General features: G+C 63.5%; 1 protein-coding gene across 2 annotated transcripts; it reads left to right on the forward strand.

Moving 5' to 3' along the window:
* Nucleotides 1-1,500: 1,500 nt before the first annotated feature.
* Nucleotides 1,501-20,705, forward strand: PDGFA (platelet derived growth factor subunit A). Of its 2 annotated transcripts, XM_060033225.1 has the most exons (7): nucleotides 1,501-1,981; nucleotides 3,414-3,510; nucleotides 8,205-8,309; nucleotides 10,407-10,594; nucleotides 16,186-16,312; nucleotides 16,822-16,890; nucleotides 18,723-20,705. In XM_060033225.1, exons 1-6 carry the CDS (start codon nucleotides 1,919-1,921, stop codon nucleotides 16,875-16,877), a joined length of 636 nt encoding a protein of 211 aa, XP_059889208.1. In that variant the 5' UTR covers nucleotides 1,501-1,918; the 3' UTR covers nucleotides 16,878-16,890; nucleotides 18,723-20,705. The 2 variants fall into 2 exon arrangements, with proteins under 2 accessions (XP_059889208.1, XP_059889209.1); XM_060033226.1 differs by lacking the exon at nucleotides 16,822-16,890 and having other exon boundaries at nucleotides 1,506-1,981.
* The last annotated feature ends 3,033 nt before the right edge of the window (nucleotides 20,706-23,738 follow it).

Raw genomic sequence — 23,738 nt, forward strand, 5'->3', positions numbered from 1 at the left:
CGAGGGACCCGCCGCCGGGGTGCGATCCCGCCAGGTCTAGGCAGGCGGAATCTACCCAGCCCGGCGCATCGCCCTTTGGTGGCGCGGGAGCCGTCCGGCCCAGTTCAGGCCTCGGCCTCCCTCGCGTCTCTCCCCCGCATCGCTCTGTGCGGCGCCGCGGCCGGAGGTGGCGCTCTGTGCACCCAGCGGATCCCGGCGCGGGAGGCTCAGACTCCCGGGTGCCTCATGAGCGGCTCTTTTCTTTTCCTTGCCTTCCAACCCCTCGAGTTCCCGGCTCACGCCGCCGCCCGGCTTTCCACGAGGCAGCAGGGACTTGGAGGATGAGGGGTCCCAGGGTGGGGACGAGGCACGCTGCAGCCCCCTCCTCCGACCTGGGCGCTCTCCCCTCGTGGACTGTGGGTGGAGGCTCCACAGTCAGACGCCCCAGTCATCGGATTCTGGGCGGGGGCGCGTGGCAGCCGCCAGGTGAGTGCCCCAGACGCACCCCTAAACCCGCCCCACCTCTCACCAGAGACTCACTCCCCCTCCTTTTATGGAGAGGGGGAGGCAGGAGCCCATGATCCAAACCGTGGAAAGAAGCCGGAGCGCCGGGGCGGGGGGCGGGAGGCGGGGGCCGGCTCGCTTTTGCCCTTTTTGGCGTAGCAGTTCTGGGCGCTGCCCTCTGCCGCCGCTGGGGCCCGAGAGAGGCGAGCCGGCGACGGCGGCACTTCTGCGGCGGCCTCCTCCCCTCCCCGTCCGGTGCTGCAGGATTGCAGCTGGCACTGGAGGGTGGGCAAGCTCGAGGGAGGGGGTGCGCGGGGAGCCCCGGCGGCTGTGCTCGGGGCCGGGAGCGGGGCCTTGATGGATTTTACTGCCTGCGTGAGCGCGTGTGTGCTCACTGCGGCGGCGGCGGCGGCCGGGCCCTGCCCGGCCCGTGCGGCCCCCGCACGCTTCCGAGGTGCGGGTCGCGGGCCCGGAATCCGGGGGAGGCGAGGGGGAGGGGGCGGGGGTGGGGCGCGGCGGCGGCGGCGGCGCTATAACCCCCTCCCCGCCGCCGGCCGGCTCCACACGCGCGCCCTGCGGAGCCCGCACAACTCCGGCGAGCCGGGCCTGCCCGCGCCCCTCCTCCTCTCCTGCCGCCGGCGGCGGCGGCGGCGGCGGCTCGGCCCTGCGCCCGCCCTCAGGCCCGCGCGGCGAGGCCCCGGGCGGGCGGCGGCTGCCAGGCGGAGCGGCCGCGGGCTCTGCCCGGCTCGGGCCGGCGGAGGGCGGAGCGCGGCGCCGGAGCCGAGGGCGCGCCGCTGAGGGGCGCACGCAGGCCGCCGGGCCGCGCCGTGCTGGGCCGTGCCGTGCCCGGCCGGGCGGCGGCGGCTACAGGAGGCCGGAGGCGAGCGCGGGGCCGGCGGCGGGCGCGCAGGGCCGCCCGCAGCCCGCAGGGAGAGCGCGAGCCCGCGCCGGGCCTGGCCGGGTGTCCAGACAGGTGATGGGTGGTGCGGCGGCAGCGGCTCCAGCCTCGCTCCGGGGTCCCTTTCGGGGCTGACGCCCGCAAATATGCAGAATTACCGGCCTGGTCGCTCCTAGAGCCAGCGCCGGGGAGCGAGCGCGGCGGCGGCCAGCACCGAGAACGCACCAAGGAAGAGGCCCAGCCCCCGCCCTCCGCCCCTTCCGTCCCCACCCCCTACCCGGCGGCCCAGGAGGCTCCCGGCGCGGCGGGCGCGGCGAGCGCGCACTCCCTGCTCCTCCTCCTCGGTGGCGCTGCCTGCCTCTCCGCACTCGCTGCTCGCGCCTGGCGCGCTCCGTCGGCTCCCTGCTCTCCGCGCCACCCTCCTCCGGGCCGCGCTCCCTGAGGGATGGTACTGAATCTCGCCGCCACAGGAGCCCGGCTGGAGCGCCCGCCCCGCGGCCTCGCCACCCCGCCGAGCCGCCAGCGCCTCGGGACGCGATGAGGACCTGGGCTTGTTTGCTGCTTCTCGGCTGCGGATACCTCGCCAGTGCCCTGGCCGAGGTGGGTGCCACCCCCGCGCCCCGTCCTCTCTCCGACTCCCCCTGCGCACGCCCCCTGCGGCCGCTCGCGGGCCGAGGAGCCCGGGCTCTGGGGCTCTGCAGAGCGCATTTTGATTTCTGCTAGCGTGGTCGATTTTTAAATTTTCCCAACTGGGTTCTATTTTCTGCCATGCCTAAGTGTGTCTGGTGAGTTTCCAGCGTGTTGCGTCGCTCTGCCGTGGAGGGACGGAGTGGCGGCTGGGTGGACGAGTGGGGAGAAACTTCGGGGGGCGCGGGCTCCTTTCCGAGGAGGGAAATCCGGGGCGCGGCGGACAATGCAGCATCGGGGTGCGGGGAGCGCGGAAGGGGGTGTGTGTGTGAGCCAGCGGAGTCAGGGAAGGTAGAAGAGCCGCCGACAAACAGGTAGGGGCGGTTGCGGCGGGAGCCCCCGGCAGGCAGGGTGGGCAGCGCGGAGCCGCAGACCCAGGTTCCCGGTCCCCATGCCCGGAGGGGCGGCTGGGCCAGCGCAGTCCCGCCCGCCCGGGGCCTGCTTACAGGTGGCTGAGCGAGGCGAGCCGGGGCCGGGCCAGGCGCCCTCGCCCTCCCACCGCCCGCGTCCCCACCCTCAGCCCCCAATCTCGAATTCCGAATCCCCGGGAGCTCTGCTGTGATGAATGACTTTCTGCGCCCCGTCGTGGGAACTTAGTGCTTGAGACCCCCCAGCTACCCGCGACTCCCTTTAAAAAGCAGGAAGCAGCGGGGTTGGCGGGGGGTGGGGTGGGGGGGTGGGGAGGCCGAGTGGTGGGGGTGGTCTGGGCTGGGACCCGGAGCTGTGAGAGGTAGATATTAACCCTTAAGTTCCCTGGCAGCCCCTCCCAGCCGCGGCTGGATTTGGGGCGTCTTAGTCGGCGCTAGGGCCGCGGCTGGGCCGGAGCCCGGGGTGGGGCGAGTGTGTGTGTGTGTGTGCGTGCGCGTGTGTGCTGACGAGAGACCCTCTCCCCCGCAGGTTCGGCCCGGGATTCTGGGTGTGAAATTTAAGCCCCAGGGTGGATTAAAGTGTTAGGGCTGCCGTGACTTTCGTCGCCCATCCGTGACGCATTTCAACTTGATCTTCCTAGATGTTGATTTCACTGTTAGATCAGCAACTCCCTGGGCCCCTCTCTGCCCCAGACCTCTTGTAACCGACACCCCGGGGCGGAGGGGCCGAGTGGTTTTTTTTTTTTTTTTTAATTTAATGGTGGGGAGCGCTTTCTTTTTGCAAGGGCAGACATGGCTGGGGACGGAGAAATGGGGGTCTCACCCAGCCCCACCCCGGCCTCAGGCTCCAGGGCCCGGGCTGGGGGTCGGGCGGCCTGCGTGCGAGGCGCCCGCGCGCGCTGGGGCGGGGCAACCTCGGTCCGGGGACCAGGCGCTCTGGGCGGCCCGGGGCGCTGACCGTGTTGCTCTGCTTGCAGGAAGCCGAGATCCCCCGCGAGGTCATTGAGAGGCTGGCGCACAGTCAGATACACAGCATCCGGGACCTCCAGCGACTCCTGGAGATAGACTCCGTAGGTAAATCGCGCCCCTTCCCTCGGCGCGCTGGGAGGGCGCGGGCGGCGGGCAGGCGGGCAGGCGGTATGTGCGCCCCGCGCCGCCTCCCGCGTCCGGGCCGGGCCAGGCGCCGAGCAGGAGCGCACCGAAAGGTCAGAATCCAATCCCGGGCCATAAAAGCCCAGGCGGATGAGTCAGGAGTTTCTCTTCCAATCACCACTTTCTCTCCTGGCGGCGGCCGAGGGCTGCTCGCTCGCCCAGGGATTGTTTTTGCACTTAAGGAAAATGCCCAGTGTGTCACAGAAAGTTCAGCCGCATAGAGGGCGCCGGCGCCCCGGCCAGGTGTGCGGCCCAGGCCCCGGGCGCCGGTCGGGTAGGCGTGCACCGGTGCCCCCCGGCTGGGCCCCTTTGTCATCCCCGCGAACTTGCCCCGCTCCTGACGTGGGGCTGGGCCTTTGTGGTTGTAGGAGGCCCTTGTCTTTCTGTTTTCATGAGCCAATAAAAAGGCGCGCCTTGGACACATCTGCTGTTTGGGGACTATTTTGGGGCTCCCCCACAGGCTCTGGAGCTGAGCCACTTTAGAAAACAGTTTCTTCGACAAGAGGACCCTGAAGCTCCTTTGGGTGGCAGTGGCAGGGTACTGGCCCCAGGTGGGCAAAGGTGGTGAGGGGCCCAGGTTGGCTGGGCCGGGAGCCCGATGATGTTGGGTGGTTGCGCTTGGGTGTGGACCAGAGGGAGGCCCTTCCTAGAGGACAAGGATTCTGGCCCACGTTTTTGTGGCAGGAGCTCCAGTGTGAGTTAACTGGGGAGATGCTCAAATCGGAGAGCTTACTGTTGACGGGATTAAAAGAGTTCCCCAATGAACTTGTCAGATGGAGCCGCTGAAGCCAGTAGGAGTCGGTTGGAAGAATCTTACGTGAAATGAAGATTTTTCTCTCACTGCAAACTACTCTGAAAAAGGGGGGCGGCGGGGGAATTAAGTAAAATCACATGGTCTAGTCGTTTGGAAATTTGTACCTAATTATGGTGGTGGAGAGGCCTGAACTATTTTCATTTCATGCCAAAACCATTTTCCAGCGAGGGCGATGGTTTCTGTAGTTTCTTGACCCAGGAAATCCTTTGGGTGATCCTTATCAGGAAGGGGGTAGAATTTCACTTGGAGATCAGAGTTGGGCCGGGGGGGGGGATTTTGATCTGGCCCCTTGATGTGTAACCCTGGGGGGAAGGATTTGGCTTTGGTGAGCCGAGGAAAACACTTGCCTGCGTTCTGCTGCTCCCTGATGGACTGGGGAAAGTGGGGAGACTGGCTCCCAGAGAGGTTTTTTTCTGGCTGGCAGAAGAGAGGCCTGGGAAAGGCTGGGCCTCCTTGCAGGACCAGCTTTGGGTTGCCATTGGGAAATGGGCCATTCACTTTCTGCTGGGGCCATTCTTATTCTGGTCTCCGCAGCCCCGCCTCTCCCCCACCCCCCACCCAAGAATGCTTTTAGCATTGCAGCTCTGGGGTCACGCTGATAGCGTTCTTGACCTGGGGGCTTCTGGGTCCACCGCCTCCTTGGAGGGTCCAAACAGAAAACGTAAGGGTGCACCAGCCGGTTCTCCGGGCTGGCTTCAAATTGCCCCCTTATAAAAGCCCCCGGGAGCCCGGCTCCCTCCTGCCCCAGGGGGTGGAGAGAGTGGATCACCTCCCCCCCACCCCCCACCCCCCACCCCCGGCCCGTCAGAAGATCTGGGGTCTGAGAGTGGGACTCCTAGTGCCTGGGAAACGTCGGGGGTGAGAACATTGGAGGGGCCTCAGGGTCTCCCTTGCTCAGCAGCCATGCCCCTCTGGGACCCTTTGTGATACACACCCCAAAGTGGGTCTCCTCCATCCTGGTCAGCCCCCCTTTCACAGATATGGAAGCTCTGACCTGAGCTGTTTGCTTCTGTAGCTTGTTTTGCGGGGTTGGCGGGGGGCGGGGTGTCTCTTCCCCGACTTCTCTTTCCGTTCAACGTGAAGAGTAGAAACGGAGCTGGCTGCTAGGAAAGAAAGGTTGCAAACAGCTGTGGGGTCATTTCTTGGAGGATTAAGCTGCCCTCCAGGCCCAGCACTCCCCACCAGGTCCGGTCAGAGGCCCGTCTGGGGTCAGTGAGGAGGGGGCTGGGTGCGGAGGAGACCCGTTGTTCTGGGTGTCCTTACTTTTCTTTGAAACTCTGAAGGGGGCTCTTCCAGGCTGATGCCCAGGAAGCAGGAAAGAGGCTCTTTTAACAGAGTGGCTCCTCCCAAGTGGGCTGGGCTGTGTGATTGGCAGGTGGGGCGTGGCCTCCTCCCTGTAGCCGGACCTTGTTCCCATTTTACAGGTGAGGAGCTGCGCTGGAGGCCCCGAGGCGGTGGATTCCTGTGCCAGCGCCTGCGAGTTGCAAGCGTGCACGAGGACCGGGCAGTTGGTTTTTCACGTGTGGCCTTTGGGTGGAGAGACCAGCATGTGGTCTTCTAATGGCCAGTAGCGTGAAGTTTGTGGCCTGTGTGTCGGGTGTGCTGAGAGCAGGCCATTCAGCGGAGCTGTGGCGGGAGCTGGGAGCTTTGTTCTCTGAGCAGCCTGGCCCAGCGCCCGTGGTCATTGAGTAACCGATACATAAATATCCCGTCTCGGCCATTAGCGCTCCTCCAGGACTGACGGCTGGAGGACGGCTCCCCATCCTTTGGACGTGTGTGCGTAACAGGCAAAAGGGAAAGCCGTTGATTAACTGTTCTGAGAGCAGTTTTAGGGCATGATTCACGCGTCAGCTTCTCTTGGGAGTCCCCACTAGTTGCATCTCGACCTGCGTAAATCAGAGGGCTGCCTCCGCGTCAGCGGGGTCAGCGGGTCCGAGCTGGGCTTCCAGACCACCCATCTCGATGGGGCAGTGGCTGAGCTTGTCTGACCGGGAGCTCTTTCTACTCCTGACTGAGATCGAGTCCCTGGTTCAGGTTTCAGGACAGTCGATGGACTGGGAGGAGGCTGTGTCTTCTCTGCTCATTTTGGGGGGCGAGAGGCCTGGGCGGAAGGCGGTCTGGGTCTGGCCACGGGCCCCTGGGGTCTCCTGCCGGCCGCTGGCCTTGCTTGTCCTTCCGCGTCTCAGGCCTCAGTTTCCTCCGCGGTGAAGAAGTGGCACACCTACTGCACACGGAGCGCCTTGACATCCCAGCAGGCGGCTGTCGCCTGGCTAGAGTGAGGCGCGGGGGTGCAGCCCGGGTTGCTGCCGTTCCATTTTCTCTTAGAAGCTCAGGATGGACCAGCTGCTTCTGGGTTTGGCGATGGCAAGATGGCCACCACCAGGACATGACTCATAATGTCACTTTTTCATGAAAAAATGTTTCTTGTAACAGTTGGTTGATGGGAAATTCTTACTGCGTGAGTAGTTCTGTTCTGATCTTATTTTGGGTCTCAAAAAAAATGAGCGGCGGTGGAACATTGAGTCATTTTGAGGGAAGAGCTGGGTTCTCCTGGACGCCGGCATTCAAGGCAGGCATGTCTTCTGCATTCCCATCGCGTTTGCCCCGTTTGTGCTCCGTTTCCGATGAGTGCAGGTTCCAGACTTGTGGGTGTGTGGACAGTCACCAAGGCCTAGGTGGGCCGGGCACCGAGGAGTGGGCCTCTGGTCTGAGCTGGTGGCCAGGATACCACTGGAGCTTCTTGGGGTGGGGGGGTGGCAAGAGGGGGAATCTTTATGCAGCTGCTGACTATTGGGGTGCACCTTCTCGGGACCTGTTGCCCCTGGGTATCTATGGGGGAGGCAGTGACAGAAAGGAGAAGTGGGACGATCCCCCAGTGGGTCTGGAGGCCAGGGTGGGGAGGTCAAGTGGGACCCACTTCATCCAGGTGCAGGCGCTGTCCTTGGGCTGGGTCAGGCCAGATGGCAGGTGGCAGGACTGTGTCTCTTGCACCCCCTTTCTGGGGGCCTTGGGGACAGAGAGGGTGGTGGTGTGCGTACCGAGGGGACTGTAGCCAGTCCGGGGGACTAGGCCCAGCTGTGACCTTGGCTCTGAGGCCGCTGCTCTGCAGGCCTTAGATACTTGGATGGCAAAGCACTTTCCTTCCTGAAAGCTGTGTCCCCCCGACAGGCACCCAGACTCCTGACTCCCCACTCCCGGTTCTCGTGTCCTCCTCCTCCTCGCAGTGGGCTAAGTTCAGGGACCAGTGGGGTCTGGCTGAGGCCCAGTCTGGCCTTGCTTCTGACGCCCCTCGACGGCCAGGATGCTCATCGAGGGTTGGTTTAAGTGAGGGCAGTGGGGGAGGAGACACGTGCAGTGCACAAGTCGCGGCAGCAGCCCCTGCTGGTCCTCGGTCCAGCCCGCTGTCCAGCCCGCTGTCCAAGGTCCCCTGTCCAGCTGGCAGCAGCAGGCCTGTGGGCTCTGGTCTCCTGGGCAGGGAGGGCTGGCCTCGGGTGCCTCCTTACCTGGTTCAGCCCTCACCTGCGCTTCCTTGAGGAGGAGCCGCGGGGCAGGCCGGCTGCAGCCCCTTCCCCACTGGCCTGCGGCTTTGGCTTCGTGGTGACGTGTGTCGGGGACCTCGTGTCAGCTGCGTGGGGCTGGGTGGGACGTTGCTGGCGGTTGGGAGTCTCATCCTGTGCACATCTTGAAGCCCCCTTGTGGGTGTGGAGGGACCCCGTCTGGTCTGGGGAGGGACGTGCTGCTGGACAGACCCTGGGTGCGCAGGTGTGGGCGGCCGGTCGCTAGCTCCTGTTTCTACCTGCAGGGGCCGAGGAGCCTCTGGAGACCAGCCTGAGAGCCCACGGGGGCCATGGCGCCAAGCATGCGCTGGAGAAGCGGCCTGTGCCCATTCGGAGGAAAAGAAGCATCGGTGAGCCCCAGGACTGCTGGGCCGGTGGGGGGCTGCGGGAGGGGCTCTGGGGCCTGCCCTCTCCCCCATTCCCCCAACCGTGGCCTCGGGGGATCCGTCCCTTCTCTTCTCTGTAAGACAAAGGCACAGCCTGCTCAGGGTCCCGTGCGCGTCCCTCCTCCCTGCTCATTGCTGCAGGCCTGGCCTGGGCCGAGAGTTTCCAGGAGGGGGGAGCCGTCATAAATTCCTGAAGTGCCCGGTCTTGTTGGGGCCTGCGCTGCAGACAGCCTCGCTGGAAGACGGGTCGTGTTTAATTTCCAGCTCGTAACGTGCAGCACACTGTGCTCCCAGCTGCGCCGCAGAGCAGTGGGTACAGCCGTGCTGGGCCTGGTGGGCCCTTCCCAGGGCCCCAAGCCCACTCAGACCTGGCCCCCCGGCCCCCATGCAGGGTTTGTTCCCTCTCGCAGAGCAACCCCGGGTCCGCCTGGTCCCTTTAGGAGTGATTAGCTGGTGGGGGTCTCCTGGGGCCTCAGGCTCAGCCTTGAGGGAAGATCTTGCCCCAGGGGCGCAGCTGGAGGGTGTGTGACCACCCACTCCCTTGCCACCTGTGGGTCCCGACTGCTGCCCATCCCCCGTGTGACCTTGGGCACGTGACTCCCTCTGTCCGAGCTTTATTTCCTCCAAGAATATGGATTTCATAGCTTTTACTTCTGGGCGTGGTGTGTGGGTAAATGATCCCTGGCTGAGGCCAGCGGGCCGGCCCCGGGTGGCGTTTGCCGTTGTGAACGTGTGTTCCCATCTCCACGGCCAGGTGCACTGCTAGGGCTGTTGTGAACGTGTGTTCCCTTCTCCACGGCCAGGTGCTCTGCTAGGGCTGTTGTGAACGTGTGTTCCCATCTCCACGGCCAGGTGCTCTGGTAGGGCTGTTGTGAACGTGTGTTCCCAGCTCCACGGCCAGGTGCTCTGGTAGGGCTGTTGTGAACGTGTGTTCCCTTCTCCGAGGCCAGGTGCTCTGGTAGGGCTGTTGTGAACGTGTGTTCCCATCTCCACGGCCAGGTGCTCTGGTAGGGCTGTTGTGAACGTGTGTTCCCTTCTCCGAGGCCAGGTGCTCTGGTAGGGCTGTTGTGAACGTGTGTTCCCTTCTCCGAGGCCAGGTGCTCTGGTAGGGCTGTTGTGAACGTGTGTTCCCATCTCCACGGCCAGGTGCTCTGCTAGGGCTGTTGTGAACGTGTATTCCCAGCTCCACGGCCAGGTGCTCTGGTAGGGCTGTTGTGAACGTGTGTTCCCATCTCCGAGGCCAGGTGCTCCGGTAGGGCTGTTGTGAACGTGTGTTCCCAGCTCCACGGCCAGGTGCTCTGGTAGGGCTGTTGTGAACGTGTATTCCCAGCTCCACGGCCAGGTGCTCTGGTAGGGCTGTTGTGAACGTGTGTTCCCTTCTCCGAGGCCAGATGCTCTACTAGGGCTGCAGGACCCTCGATGGATGTCTGTTCTGCTGCAGATGAAAGGGGTGCCTGTGAGCAGAGCTAGGGCTGGACTGAAGGTCCCTGTCCCTGGCTCCACCTTTGGCCCTGCCTGGCTGGACTCCCCAGGCCCCTGTAGCCGGTGGGCGCTGTGAGTGGAGCCCCTTCCCCCACTGGGTCGGCCAGACCCCCAGCACCCAGCCCTCTTCGTTTGGTGGCTTGTCCCTAGAGGCCACTGAGGATGCACATGCAGGAGGAGGGGGCCCTCAGGAGGTGGGGGCATCTGAGACACCGCCCCCCCGCCCCCCTGCCCCCTGGCACTGGGGTGAAGGCGGCTGTCCCTGCTCCGTGCTGGCTGCAGGGGTTGTGTGAGCCCCCGGGGTGTTGGGGGATTTTCAGCCCTCCGCCCCCAGGGTGGGCTCCCCACAGCCCCCTTCCCCAGGGTCTCCCCTCCTGGCTCTCAAGCCCCTGCTCATCTCTGGGCCAGTCAGGTGCACCCGTTGGGGGCTGGAGTCTTTCTGCCTCTGCTGGACCGGGGGCTGTGTGACAGGCCCTGTTGGAGGAAGCTGTGGGCCATGGGGATGCTCCTGCCTGGGCCCCTGGGAGCTGCCGCAGCCCTGGGGCTTCCAGAACATTCACCGGGCTCTTGCCTCTGCAGAGGAAGCCATCCCCGCAGTCTGCAAGACCAGGACGGTCATTTATGAGATACCTCGGAGCCAGGTGGACCCCACGTCTGCCAACTTTCTGATCTGGCCCCCGTGCGTGGAGGTGAAGCGCTGTACCGGCTGCTGCAACACCAGCAGTGTCAAGTGCCAACCGTCCCGCGTCCACCACCGGAGTGTCAAGGTGAGCTCGGCGTGCCCCCGCCCCAGGGGTAGCCCCGCCCAGCCAGGCGGCCGGCATGCTGCTGAGCCGGAGGACGCTCCCGTTTCTCTGACAGGCACGCCGAGGCCGGGGGTGGAGCCGGGGCTTGGGTCATGGTCGGTCACGCGAAGCAAGTTTGGATCTCGTGACGCAGTTGTTTGCCTCACTAACGGGTCTCGCGAGGTGTCCAGCGACTTAGCTGGGAGCTGCCTGACGTCTCCTCCAGGCCCTGGAGAGGCCTCACGAGCACTTCAGTGGGGGCTATGGTGCACGGCAAGGGGCTGGTGGGCCCCTCAGGGCCTCACCCTGCTGGAGACAGGAAGGGAGCGCTGGGGTGGGACCTGGTGGGGGGGGGAGGCTGGGGGTCGGGTGGGCTCAGGCGAGGGGCCAGGTGCTCTGCCTGCCATGCTGGACCTCCGTCCCTGTCTGAAATCCGGGAGGGTGCCCCCGTTCCACTGGACGTGTGTGTCAGTGGAGTGCTAGCCAGAGGGGTCCTTCTGGGGGTGCTGAGGTGCTGGGGGTCAGGCCGCACCCCTGTGGCGGGGGGTGTACTCTTACTTGGAGACCCACAGGCCCCATGGCTTGGGTTGGATGTCCTCGCCGCCCTCCTGGGGCCCCTGGGAGCCAGCACATGGCCAGTGCTTGCCATGGAGCCCTCTCCCAGGCAGGGGGCTGGCTGTGATGACCTCTGAGGGCAGCACCGGAGGCACGCACAGAGGTCAGGCTCACGTGACACGTCCAGGAGCTCCTCCGCTGAGTCCTGGGGAAGACTCTGCTTCCTCGGGTCACTGGGCAGCCAGACTGGGGCCTGGCTTTTGGCCCGGTGGCTGGAAGCCTTTCCCGGCCTTGGCCTGCTCCCCTCCGGCTGCACTTGCCTCTCGTGTGGAATGGGTCTGAGGCGCTGGGACTCAGGCTCTGGGACTGTGGAACTCCCATGGGGGCAGCTGGCCTTGCTATTTGGAGGCAAGGGTCCCTGCTTCTGGGTGTCAGTCTTTCTCTTTTCCAAAGGGCAGGTTGGAGGGAGGCTTCTAGACTGTCTCCTGGCTTCTCCGAAGTGTGGCTGAGGCTGGAGAATTCTGGGGGGGTTCCTGTCTAGAGGAGGGGCTGCTCCCACCCCCCCACCCCCCCACCCCCCCCCACCCCCCCACCCCCCCACCCCCCCCCACCCCCCCCACCCCCCCCCCCCCCCCGCCTGCCGGAAGCTGGGTCTGGGTGGGTCATGATCCCACGTGACCCTGGGGGCGTGGACTTGGCACCTTCCACGAGGAGCAGCCCCGCCCCCTCTCAGCTGGGCCTCCAGTGGCAGGGGGTCCATCTTTCCCGGAAGGAGGCCTTCGCTTGTGGGGTGCAGTAGAATTCATTTCTCCACTAGGAGTGATTTCAGATCCCCTGTGAGTCAGTGAGTCCAGGCCCGTCAAGCCGGCCGCCGGCCCCGCGTGAGCTGCGGGGTGAAGGACCCTGTAGCCGGCGCGTGAGAAGCACTTTAGACTTGGAACTGGGACTTCACTTGACCTTGGGGACTTGGTCCTCTGCGTGCTTTGGGTGTTGAGTAAGCAAATTCCGCGCCTGCTGCCCCACGGCCTCAGGCAGACGCTCCCCTTGGGGCTGAGTTGCCCCTGGAGTGCTTGCCTGGGGCGCCGGCTTCCGCCTCAGGGCTCCAGACTGGGCGGTAGGGCCCCCAGCCCAGCACTGCATCCCCACTGCCCCCGCTGATTCCTCTTCCTCAGTTAAAGGAGGAAACTGAGGTCTAACCGCCCTGCCTGTGGGGTCTCTGCCGCCAGCCCGGCCAGCCCGCCTCTGCTTCCTTGGGTCTGGGGGTCCTCGCTTGCGGCGTGTTGGAGGCGTCTTATGAGCCCCAAGAAGCTGGGTAACTGAGGTCTTTCTCTCTGGGGCATGGGGGTGGGGTGCCCAAGATTAGGCTGTCCTGCAGGTGGGCTTTGGGGCCTGTCCTTAGGGCATGAGACAGGGGCTTGGAGGCACAGGGGAGCGGGAAGGGAGTGGGGCTCTCTGCGCGGGGGCTCCAGCCTCTGGGGATCCCCCAGTGCTCCCACCCCGGCTTCCCGCAGTGTGAGGACCAGGGCGTGTCTGGTCCTGGGATGGGCGTTAACCCCGCCTCTCTGCCCTGGTCCACCCCGAGGGCGGGTAGGTGCGCAGAGCTCCTCGGGGATCCTAGCGGCACAGTGGGTGAGGATGGGTGGTCCACCTCCGCTTGGGCACAGGCCCGGGGCTCCCCCATGGGCCTCCGTCTGCCCAGAGGGCTCAGTCCTGCAGCCAGGGGCCAGGCAGCCTGGCTCCACGTCGGAGGCCCTGCCCCCTCAGACCCGGTCCCCTTCCTCCGTCTCCTTCTTCAGGGAAGGCATCCCCTCCCTGCCCACCCATCCGAAGGTTGGCAGGAAAACATCCAGCCCCAGACACTGGGGGTTCTGGCAGAGAGGAGACAGAGGCCAGTGGGAACAGGAGGCCCCTTGTGGGGGCTGGCCTGGCCCCCCAGCCTGTCCAGGAGCCCTTCCTGTTCCGTTCGGGGTTGAGGCCGAGCAGGGAGGGGGCCCCTGGGAACCCCAGGCTGGGTGCGGTGTGATGGCTCCTGGGGGTCGGTAGGGATGACGCCCTCCGGGTCGTGCACGGTCAGAGGCGCCCCTTATCGGAGGGAGATAACGGTGAGGTCGGGAGTGGTTGCCCTCCTGAGGCCCAGGTGGCCGAACGGCGCAAGGTGTCCTCAGCTGGAGGCAGCCCCCAGGCCCTGGGTCAGGACACGCCCCCCAGCTCCCCACCGTGACCGCCGTGAGGCGTTTTGTGCCCACAGCTCGCTGGCGGCCTTGGCCCTCCAGGGCCTGCCCTCGGGGTGGCATCTGGAGCGGGCCCCGGCACGCCTGCAGACCCTCCAGCGTTGCCAGGTGGGCAGGGGTCCCGGGGGCCGACTTCCCTGCCCTCTGCTCAGCGTGGTCAGCGCTTGGTGTCTTCCCCGCAGTGCAGACCCCGGGCCGGGCTGGCAGTGGCTCGGGGTGAAGGAGCATCTCTGAGCAGCCATGTCCCCACCTGCGGGCCTCCAGCCTCTCACACGGTGGAGGTGTGGGGCTGCATTTGCTTTCAGGGCAGCCCGTGGGCCAGGCCTCCAGAAGCCTGGACCCAGCTCTGTGGTCATGCCCAGGGTGGGCGTCCGCAGCTCTGCTTTGCTAGACCTCAGGCTTCTGGGAAGTGGGTCTGGCGTGTCCACCTGGGATGTCCAGTAATGGGTCTCTGCACCCAGTATTGGACTGGGGGGTCGCTTGGGGTGGGAGGTCCCAGCTGGGGCCCCATTAGCCATTGCTGTTTGGGGAGCTAGTTTGGGGCTTTGGGGGGAAAGCAGTGGCAGTGGCAGTGAGTCTCAGGTAAAGGGCCCCTGAGTCCCTCCCCTCTGGTGGGTAGGGATGCCCTACCCTTGCCCGGGGGGAGCCCTAGCGGTCAGGGAGGCCAGCGCCTTGGAAGGTGGGCATGCTTCTAGGCCCTGGAGCTGGGTCGCTTTCTCTGTGCCATTGTGGCCCCTAAGCCGGGCCTGGAGGAGGACCACCGCCTGTGAGCCAGGGCAGGTCGAGGTCTGTTGGCCGTGACCCCAGGAGTCGGCCGTGGAGCCCCAGAGCCCTCACCCAGTAGACTCAGGGTGTCCCCCCGGCTAAGCGGTGAGCCCAGGGCCTCTGCCGGTTCCAAGTCCAGGCCTCCTTCTGGGGAAACAAGCCCTGTTCATGCTGCCCCAGTTTCCCCGTCTGTAAAGCGAGCCGCTGCTGTGCCCTCTCAGGGTAGGCCTGGCACGTGGGGTTCAGCAGATACTGGTGTTTATTCTGGGTGGCACTCTGATAATCTGGGGGGTCCCCTGCAGGGCGTGGCTCTCCCTGGCCCTCCTGGGTGCGTCCTGCCTCATAGCAGCCCAGCTCGGGGGGCCAGTGAGCGGCAGGAACTCAAGGCCCTGCTTGGAAGGGTGACGGCATTGTTGGATGGCGTCTCCTGTGGGTCTGCTCCGGGAACGTGCGGGTGGGGTGTTCGTGACACAGCAGCTCCGTGGTGGGGAATCTGAATGTCAGGTTTTTCAGGTGCAGCCCAGGCTCCCAAGACAAACAGCGGGAAGGAGGGGGGGATGTGGGGCCCCAGTAGGCTCCAGTATGGGTCTGGGGCCCGAGGCAGTGGGATGGGGTCCCAAGGGTGTCAGCGTCTTGATCTGTGGCCTTGGCTATTGTGCAGGACGCTTTTGAGAATTTAATGCTCACAGTGTGTTCTTGGGGGAGAAAATGTAGCCATTTCCTGGCCAGACAGAGGTGCCTGACCGGCCTGGAACCCTTGCACGCCCAGAAGCAGGTGCCACCGAAAATTCCTGTTTGTTTTTCTTTGATAAGAAAAATAAGACTTTTCTCTAAAGACTTGAGCAGCTGGTGTCATGTGCCCTTCACCAAGGGGCCCACGGGGGACAGCGCCGCTGGACCGTGCACGGGTCCCATGGCCAGTCTGTCTGGTGGGTGGCAAGCCCGCCCCCGTGCCTGGGGCCCTGGGTCCTCGTACCTTCCCCGCAGAGGAAACCGGGGAGGTGCCCAGAAGGTGTAGCCACGTGGCCATGCCGGGCCTGGACGGGGGTCCCCCATCTTCTGGCCTCCAGGCCCTTTGTGAAGGACTGTCCCTGGGCTGGGGGCTTCTGCTCGTGGCCCGGGGCCCCGTTCACGTTGGCCAGCTCTGGACCACGAGCCAGGCTCCCCCGGGGCCTCCACGTGCCCAGGGTGAATGCTGGGTGGGCTCTGCTCCCTTCCTGCCTGTCTCCCCGGGAGAACAGCGAGGGGTGGAGTGGGTGTCCCTGAGGGCCATCCCGGGAACTGGGACCCGGGCAAGGCTGCAGGGCTGGGCCCGGCCCCACGTCAGGTGGCCGAGGGGTTCTCGTCTGGAGTCTATGGCAGGCCAGAATGTGCGTCCAGACCGACAGCCTCCCTGTGAGCCCCGAGGGCTGCGCGCTCCTCCGCGGGCCCCGGGGGGGACAGGAGGGAGGGCGACACCCGAGCCGCAGACCACGAGCAGTAGCCCTGCTCCTCAGCTGCTGATAGGCAAGTACACATTGTCCCAGAGGTCCCTAAAACGTGGCCGCAAACACCTTCCTTCACCCAGAGCTCCCACCTTGAGTGCGTCCCTTCGGGCCTTCTCCTGGCGTGTGTGAGCCCTTTAGGTTTATTTTAAGTTAAAATAGGACCAGGGACTTCCCTGGTGGTCCAGTAGCCAAGACTCTAGGCTCCCAATGCAGGGGGCCTGGGTTCGATCCCTGGTCAGGGAACTAGATCCCACGTGCCGCAACTAAGAGTTCACATGCTGCAACTAAAAGATCCTGCGTGCTGTAGCTAAGACGCGGGAGCAGCCAAATAAATAAATAAATATTAAACAAAAGGTGGGACCAAACCGCAAATGCCGCACCACAGCTCGCTGTTTCCTCCCCGAAAACCCTGCTTTTCCCACTGGGAGGAGCCCAGAGGTCAGCAGTCGGGCTGCTCGCACCCCGGGTGGGGCCTGGCGCCTCCCCACCCCCAGGGCTGCGTGCGCTTGTCCATAGCAGGCCGCTGTCTCGGCAGGTGGCCAAGGTGGAGTACGTCAGGAAGAAGCCAAAGTTAAAAGAGGTGCAGGTGCGGCTGGAGGAGCACCTGGAATGCACGTGCGCGAGCGCCAGCCCGAGCCCCGGCCACCGGGAAGAGGAGGCGGGTAAGGGGCGCCGTCCTGCTGCTGCAGCGGAGGGTCCGGAGCCTGGCTTCTGTGGCCGCGTCCGGCGGGCTCGGTGGGTGGGTGGGTGGGTGGGGGAGGTGGGATCGGGGGCTGTAGCCAAGGCCCGTTTACTAAGCTGCCCTTGTGGCCTGGGACCTGCTGGGGAGGGAGGGAGGTCTGGCCACTGTGCGGGTCCAGTCACCCGCCCAGCTGGTGGGGGGAGTGGGTGAGATGCGGCCGAGGAAGGGCCCTGTCCCCGGCGGGTGGTGGGCGCTGGCCGCGGCGTTGCCAGTCAGGGTCCTGGCCTCCCCCGGGGCAGACTTTGCCCAGAGCAGCCCGGCGTCGTGACCGCCGTGTTGGGCCAGCTTGAGGGGACCAGGAAGTGTCTCCGTGCCAGCGCCATCGAGTTGTTTTACAGAAAGACAAACACCCCAGGTATTTACGGCTTCAGTTTCCACCCCACAGCCCTCCCTTAGGCCCTCTCACCCTCCCTGCCCTTCTGTCAACAGGAAGGCGTAGGGAGTCAGGTAAAAAACGGAAAAGAAAAAGGTTAAAACCCACCTAACGCGGTCCACCAGGTAGGAGCCGGACGCCGGCATGCCATGCCGCAGTCCTGGGGTGGGAGGCGCAGCGACTGATCACTCGGCGAATCACCCCGAAGGCGAGGACGCGCCCTGATTGGCCTTGATCCGTCCGCGAGCTTCTGCTGTCTGGCTGGGCTGCGGGTCTCCGCATTCCCATCCCCAACCCCTCCCCTCCCGCTGCTCGGGACACCTGGCCCATGGCTCCCTCCTGCTCCGGGGCCCCTGCTCTGGCTTTGGTCCTTGTTGATTGGGGAGGCAAAGGCATCACACAAGCGGAGTGATCTGGGTTCCCTGAGCAGCAGTGGGGTAGCTCTGACGTTTACTCGCTGGGATCACCTCGGACAGGTTACCCACCTCCTTTGACAGATGAAAAAACTGAGGCTTAGAGGGATTATAGATGAAGATTGTTGAAGGCTGAGTAGATCCTGTCTGAAAATGCTTTGTAAACGTACAGGGCTGTTGGCTACTGTGTTGGCAGTTGTGTTTGGCTGCTAATAACATGCCAGAAACAAGGGTTGAGATAAGGTAGGGAGACCAGAGCATGTATGGCAGTCTCAGGGACCCACTTCTTTCCAGGACTAGTGGTGTCCATCCTCAGAGTTGCCTCATGGCCCGAGATGGCTGCCAAAGCTCCAGAAATCACGTTACACTCCAGGCCTGGAAGAAAGATTATGGTGGGGACTGGGGACAATCGTGAAAGGACCCAGTGACTTTTGCTTTGATCTCATTGGCCACCCCTCTGCTGTAAGGGGGCCTGGGAAAGGTGGTCTTTCAGAGGGGCTTCCCAGGAGAAAGTGGCTGTGGGCAACCACGGAGGAGGCAGTTTTAAGCCTTCCTGGTCCTTCGTGTTGGCCTGTCTGGCTCTGCAGAGCCTGGTCCTTGCTTCTGGGCATGTGGGAGCCCATGGCATCCAAAACAAATAGTTGTGAGAGGAATTCTTGGAGACAGGTGCCCGGGAGCCCAGGCTCCAGCTGAGTGATGTGTGACTGCAGAACGCTGCCAGGTCAGGAGTTTCTGAGGCCCGTAGGTCACGTCCGTTCAGGAGGATCCTCTGGGGAGGAAAGGTCCACGTGGACAGATCTTGAAGCAGCCCCAAAACGACTGCTCAGCCTTGGCTTTTGGGTCCCCAGGGTGTGGTGCAGGGGCTGGTTTTATACCTGCCTGTGCTGCCAAGTTTATGACCACTGGGCTTAGCCTCCATGGGCTAGCTGATGATTGATACCCCAAAGGGAGGGGCAGGCGTCCCTGCCTCCCTGCTAGCGTTCAGGCTGTGGGCATGTGGTGGTACAAGTGTTGGGATGAGCAACAGACAGGCGACGTAGGGTAGGGAAGAGCTGCTCTTAGCTCAGCTCAGTGTAGCTCTGCCTGGTCACAGAGACCCCTCTGTCTTGCTGGTGGCATCCATCCTCAGGGTTGCCTCATGGCCCAAGATGGCTGCAGGATCTCCAGAAATCACATCAAGCTGTAGGCTGGAAGAAAGAAGAAGGTGAGGAGACAGGCATAAGAACCTTTCTGGGCCTCAGTTTTCCCTATCTGTACAATGGGAGAATGGGGTTTGCTATGAAGCTGTGTACTGTGAGATCCCAAGAGCCTAGTCCCAATTCTGGTCAGGATGTTACAGAAAGGGTAATGAGGCATATTTGATTTGAAAATTTTAATAAAAGCTCTGAATCCTACGACTTGCCATGAGGCGTGTGTGTGTGTGTGCGTGTGTGCGCGCGTGTGCGCACACCCCTGATTGGCTTAAATGTTTCACACAATCGACGTCACTCAGCGGTGTGTGTGCTCGCGGCCTCTCAGCGTCTGTCTCTCCCCTCTGCCTGCAGATGTGAGGTGAGGATCAGCCAGCAGCCCTTTTCCGGGACACGGATGTACATGGCGTGTTACATTCCTGAACCTACTATGTACGGTGCTTATTGCCAGCGTGGTCTTTGTTCTCCTCCGTGAAAACTGTCTCCATGCACACTCTGGAGAACAAAGAGACAGTATACGTTGTTTATGTGACATCAAAGCAAGTATTGTAGCACTCGGTGAAACAATAAGAAGCTTCCTTGTCAAAAAAAAGAGAGCAAACAAAACCACGAAACATGACAAACGAAACTCACTCACAAAAATATCTAAACATTTGCCGGAATGGAGGGGCGCCCCGAGGGATGGAAGTGACAGACGTCTCGGCAGACTGGATCTCTTTCCAGGGTGGTCACAGGTGCTTTGGCCAAGGACACAGAGCCTGCTTTCTGAAGGCTGCGATCGGATGCCGCCGGGCTCTGCAGGGGCACGCAGGAGCCAGGAATGTCTCGGAAACCACATCTCCTTGCTGTAGTGTTTAAGTCTATACAGAAACCTTCCTGAGAGCCTTAAGTGGATTTTTTTTTTACACCATAAAGTGATTATTAAGCTTTCCTTTCTACTCTTTGCCTAGCTTTTTTTTTTTTTTTTTTAATTATCTCTTGGATGACATTTACACCGATAACACCAGGCTGCAGTAACAGTCAGGACGGTGGGACGGTACCTTTCCTAGCAGGATGCAAACAAATGAGATGTATTAAAATAAACATGGTATACCCACCTATGCATCATTTCCTAAATGTTTCTGCCTTCACGTGTTTCTTCCTTGCCCCATTTTACTCACTTTTTAATTTAAGCCATTTCGAGAGAACTGCGTGAACCAATCACATGCCGTCCCCAGGCCTCTTGCCCTGAGTCCCTCCCACCTGCTGCGGCCAGGCCTGGGGATGTGGCTTTCCGGAGTGGCTGCCCAGGGTTGCTCCCTGCTGCTGCCGCTGGTGTTTGGACAGAACCTAAACTCTTTATTTTTCGTAAGATGTTACGCTTTACGTGTATTCAACAGAAATTATGTGTGTGTGTTGTTTTTTTGATTTTGTTTTTTTGTAAAGGTGAAGTTTGTATTTTTGTCTAATATTACCAGTTTTATATACCTGAGAGCCTGCCATGTTTTTTTTTGAACCAAAAGGAAAAAAAAAACCCACCAACAAAATGCATACATGTGAAAAGCATTTGTGGCCACGTTTTTCTAGTTGCGTAGCCGAGTCCATGCCCTGTCTGTCACGTGGCCCATGGCCCATGGCCCGGGTGCTGGAGCTCCCGGGTGATGATTGGGAGATGACAGTGTCCTGGGCTGGCCGGTGATCCCAGGCCTGCCCGTGGGATTCCAGAAGCTACGGGAAGCGGCCAAAGGAGCTGTCCTGCTGGCGCACGTGGCCTCACGGAGGCGGAGCCGTGCATCCCCTCAGACGCCGAGTGGACGAGGAAGACCTGACCCCACAGAGCGCGTTGACCGCGGTGTCTGCGCGTGTACCAGTGGACACGGTCAGCCTTACGTCGCCCGCGGCCTACTGCTCCTGTCCTCATTGCCTCAGGGCTCCTGAGACCGTCAGAATCCCTTTGTTGCCGTGGGATCATCTCTGGTGATAGTGTCCCCGGGGTTCAGCTGTTCATGGAGATTCTGTAAAGGAGCGTCTTCAGCGCATCTGCAGGGTGTGGTCTCGGCTGCAGCGTGACGCCTTTCAGCGAGAGCGCGTGGGGGTGGGGGTGGGCGCAGGTGGCGTGGCCCCGGCCCCCCACAGGGGAGCGCCCCCTGTGCAGGTGCTGTGAGGGGTGCCCGCTGCCTCCAGCCCCGTGGCTGGCGCCCTGGGGCTGCGCCGTGCTCGACGCTGTGCTGCGGATACGTGTCTGATGCTAGATGTATAAACGTGATCTGTGTATTTACGTCCCGTGAGATGCTGAGAACACTGCTCAGTTTTTCTTTCTTTGTGCAAAGCCATCTGATGAATGGTCTGTCCATTAAAGCGATGGCGCAGAAAGGCCTGGTGTGCTTTTGGGGAGGAGGAATGTCCCAGAAGGGGAGGAGGGCCTTGGCGGTGGTGCTGGAGGATGTCGGTGGGGGGGGCTGTCACTGTGTCACACAGAACGGAGGGTCTCGGGCCAGCTCCCCATTCCCAGATGATGGCAGAAGGCCCTGCGGCCTCAGCTCTGGTGGCTGCCTGGCGCCCGTCCAGTCCGAGGACTCCTGAGGGCCCCAGGCGAGCCTACCTGCGCCCTGTCAACCACCGAGAGGTTCAGGTGGCCCCCTCGGCTGGTTCGGCTCCCTTGTCCCATGTGTGTGTGGGTGGAATTCCACTGGAAGCACTAGATAGTGGGGAGGAGAGGTTCCCCTAAGGAATCGGGGCGCCATTCAAAGATGTGGCTATACAATGGGGTGCTGGGTGGAGCCTTAACCTGGGCCCCCAAAGCAGAGCCCAAGAAGGGCTGGGGGGCAGAAAGCTTATTAGAGGGGGAATCCAGGAGTGAAATTGTGCAGCGGGGAGTTGGACTTCATCTGGGGGGCGTGTCAGAGCTGTCTGCCCAGGCTGTGCACGCGATGCCTGGCCTCCTGCAAGGTCCCTCCTGTGGCCTTGCCAGAGGTGGGCAGGAGGTCGGGGGATGCCCGTGGGGCTGAGTTGGAGAGCTGGGAGGATGCTGTGGACACAGGGCTGTCTGTGGCAGCCCAACAAAACCACGAGTGCAGGGCTGTGCCCGCAACTCGGGGACGTGTCCCAGAGCCTCCGCGGCCACCTGTCACCCGCACTTTGTAGCGCGCCCACCTCTGTGCCACCCCAGCCCCCTGCCCTCCGAAGAAGCGGCACCCCATCCTTCCCCCCCCGTCCTCTCTGAGAGTGAAGTATGAAGCCTGGGGGGCCTTGGGCCCTGCCTGGCTGGGAAGTACCCCCGGCCTCTCCTCTGTGCCCTCTGCAGGCCTCAGGACCCCCCACCCAGGCCTCGCCAGCTCTGTTCATTCCATGGGGTACAAATTGCTCCTGAGTCTTGGGGCGCCCAGGTGAAGGAGGAGCCAGTGTTTCTGGGGCTCGGTGGACAGCCGTCATCCCGTGGGGCCCCTGGCCTGGGAAGCAGAGTGAATGCCCTGAGCGCCCCCAGGCTGGGGAGGGCTATTTATCAAGAGGTCTGTCTTCAGACCCTTCCCGGGCACTCGTGGGGGGCAGCTGGAGGTGGGGTGTGGGAACAGGCTCTGCTGGGCTCTTCCCTGCCTGGGACCACCTGGCAGTGTGACCCTCGGTGTCTCACCAGGTGATCTTGGGCGACCTTGCCATGTGACCTTGGCAGGTCACTTCCCCACTCTTGGCTGGACGGCCGTGCTGGTCTCTGCGGTGAAGGGAAGGGCTTGGCCCAGAGCAGAACCTCCAGAAGGAGCCGTGGAGCCCTCTACACGGAGGAGGGGCAAGGGAGGAGCTGGTCCTCAGGCCAGGGGAGCAGCCCACTGGGCCCCCTCCTGGTCCTTCCCTAACGGGAGGGGCTGAGAGCCTCCTTCCTCACCCACCTGCTGCGAGGCCGTGAGACAGAGCTTCACCTGAGCAGAGCCTGCAGAGCAGATGACGGGCTAGGAGGCTTCCCTACCGCCCTGCAGGGCTGAGCCCCCTCCAGGCCTCAGGCCACCTGCTCTGCTCACGGCTCCTTCCTGGGTCTTTCTCCTCACCAGCCTGGGACCCTGGGAGGCAGGGCTGGGGTCTGAGTCTTTTCTGGGCCCCTGAGCGCCCCTGAGCGCCCCTAAAGTGGGCAGCAGGCTGTTTGCTCAGAGCCCATCCCTATGTCCCTGGGGCCCTGGACCTCAGGTCAGTCACGGCTACACTGAGGGAGGAGCCCTGGGTCACCCCTGGGGTGGAGGCCAGGTCCCAGCCCGGCCTTGGGGGTGTCAGCAGCGGGCAGGAGCTGGCCGTCACCCCGCGGCCCCCACAGCCCCATGGCCGGCTGGAATCCACCCCCAGCCCCTTCGGGGCCGGGGATGCAAAGCCTGTGGCTTCTGCAGAATAAAGCAGCGACTGTTCCGGCCGGGCCCTTCAGCTGCCAGAAATGTGGAGCGTTCACTGGCCTCCGGCCTGCCGAGCGGGGGCGGCCGCCTGGGAGGACTGCGCACCAGACGCCGGCCCTGTGCGCGCCGGCTGAGGCCCCTGCCCGGCGCACTCTGGTGGTGAAGCACCCCCAGCCCCCCCCTCTGGCCCTGCGGCCCTCGCAGGCACCTGTCTCTGCCAGGCCGGCCACCTTGGGGCTCCACCAGGTGCTGCCCTGCCTGGAAGTCCCCTGTGGCTCTGGTGTGTAGGGCGTAAGGACAGATGGAAACTCTTCTCTAGGCGGGGGACACACTGCAGGGCCCAGGCTTGGAGGGGGAGCCGCTGCCAGATAGCTCTCCCAAGGGGCCTGGCCCCCATCACCCTCACCTGGGGACCCTGGGCCCTCATCCTGACCATCTGGGGACGAGGAACCCAGAGTGTGCAGCGGGCAGGCCCCCGCCGAGCCCCCGCCTGGCGATCAGTCCTCCTCCGCACTTCCAGGCTCCGGGTGGCCATGCCCTCTGCAGGCTGTGGAGGCCCAGCGGGGCGCCCGGCAGAGAGGCTGGCTCAGAGCCCCCTCACGGCTCTTCCTGCTGCGCCTCTGAGATTGCTGGGCTCACGGGCCGTGCGCGGGCCTGGTGGGTGTCATCCTGTGGCAGCTCGGGGTGCCTGGCGCCCTCCTTGGGTGTCTTGAGTGGGGGGCCTCTCTCGGGGCTGGCTAGGCACGGGTGCTGGGACCCTGGCCCTTTCTTTCTGTCTCGCTGCCCCCAGGTCCTTCCCAGTCCGTGTTCCGTCCTGCAGGCCCTCAGGAAGGGTGGGTGGGTATCCCCGTCACAGCCCCCGGACCCCGCCAGGCCCCAGGTGTCCTTGGATGCTCATGGAGAGGTTGTGGGCCTTCCCTACAGCTGCATTTCTGGAGAGAAAGAGGCAGCTGCAGGCTTGCCAGGACCTGTGTTCCCAGAGGGGCGCTGCCCCCTGGAGCGGGAGGCCTGCCGCCTC

The sequence above is a fragment of the Delphinus delphis genome, chromosome 15, assembly GCF_949987515.2.
Source record: "Delphinus delphis chromosome 15, mDelDel1.2, whole genome shotgun sequence".
Classification (NCBI taxonomy): Eukaryota; Metazoa; Chordata; class Mammalia; order Artiodactyla; family Delphinidae; genus Delphinus; species Delphinus delphis.

Bases quoted from the DNA above. Each gene is read 5' to 3' on its own strand.
- PDGFA (XM_060033225.1), top strand. From the start codon at position 1,919: ATGAGGACCTGGGCTTGTTTGCTGCTTCTCGGCTGCGGATACCTCGCC. The intron at 1,982-3,413 runs GTGGGTGCCACC...CTCTGCTTGCAG, and splicing joins TCGCCAGTGCCCTGGCCGAG to GAAGCCGAGATCCCCCGCGA. The intron at 16,313-16,821 runs GTAAGGGGCGCC...TTCTGTCAACAG, and splicing joins CCACCGGGAAGAGGAGGCGG to GAAGGCGTAGGGAGTCAGGT.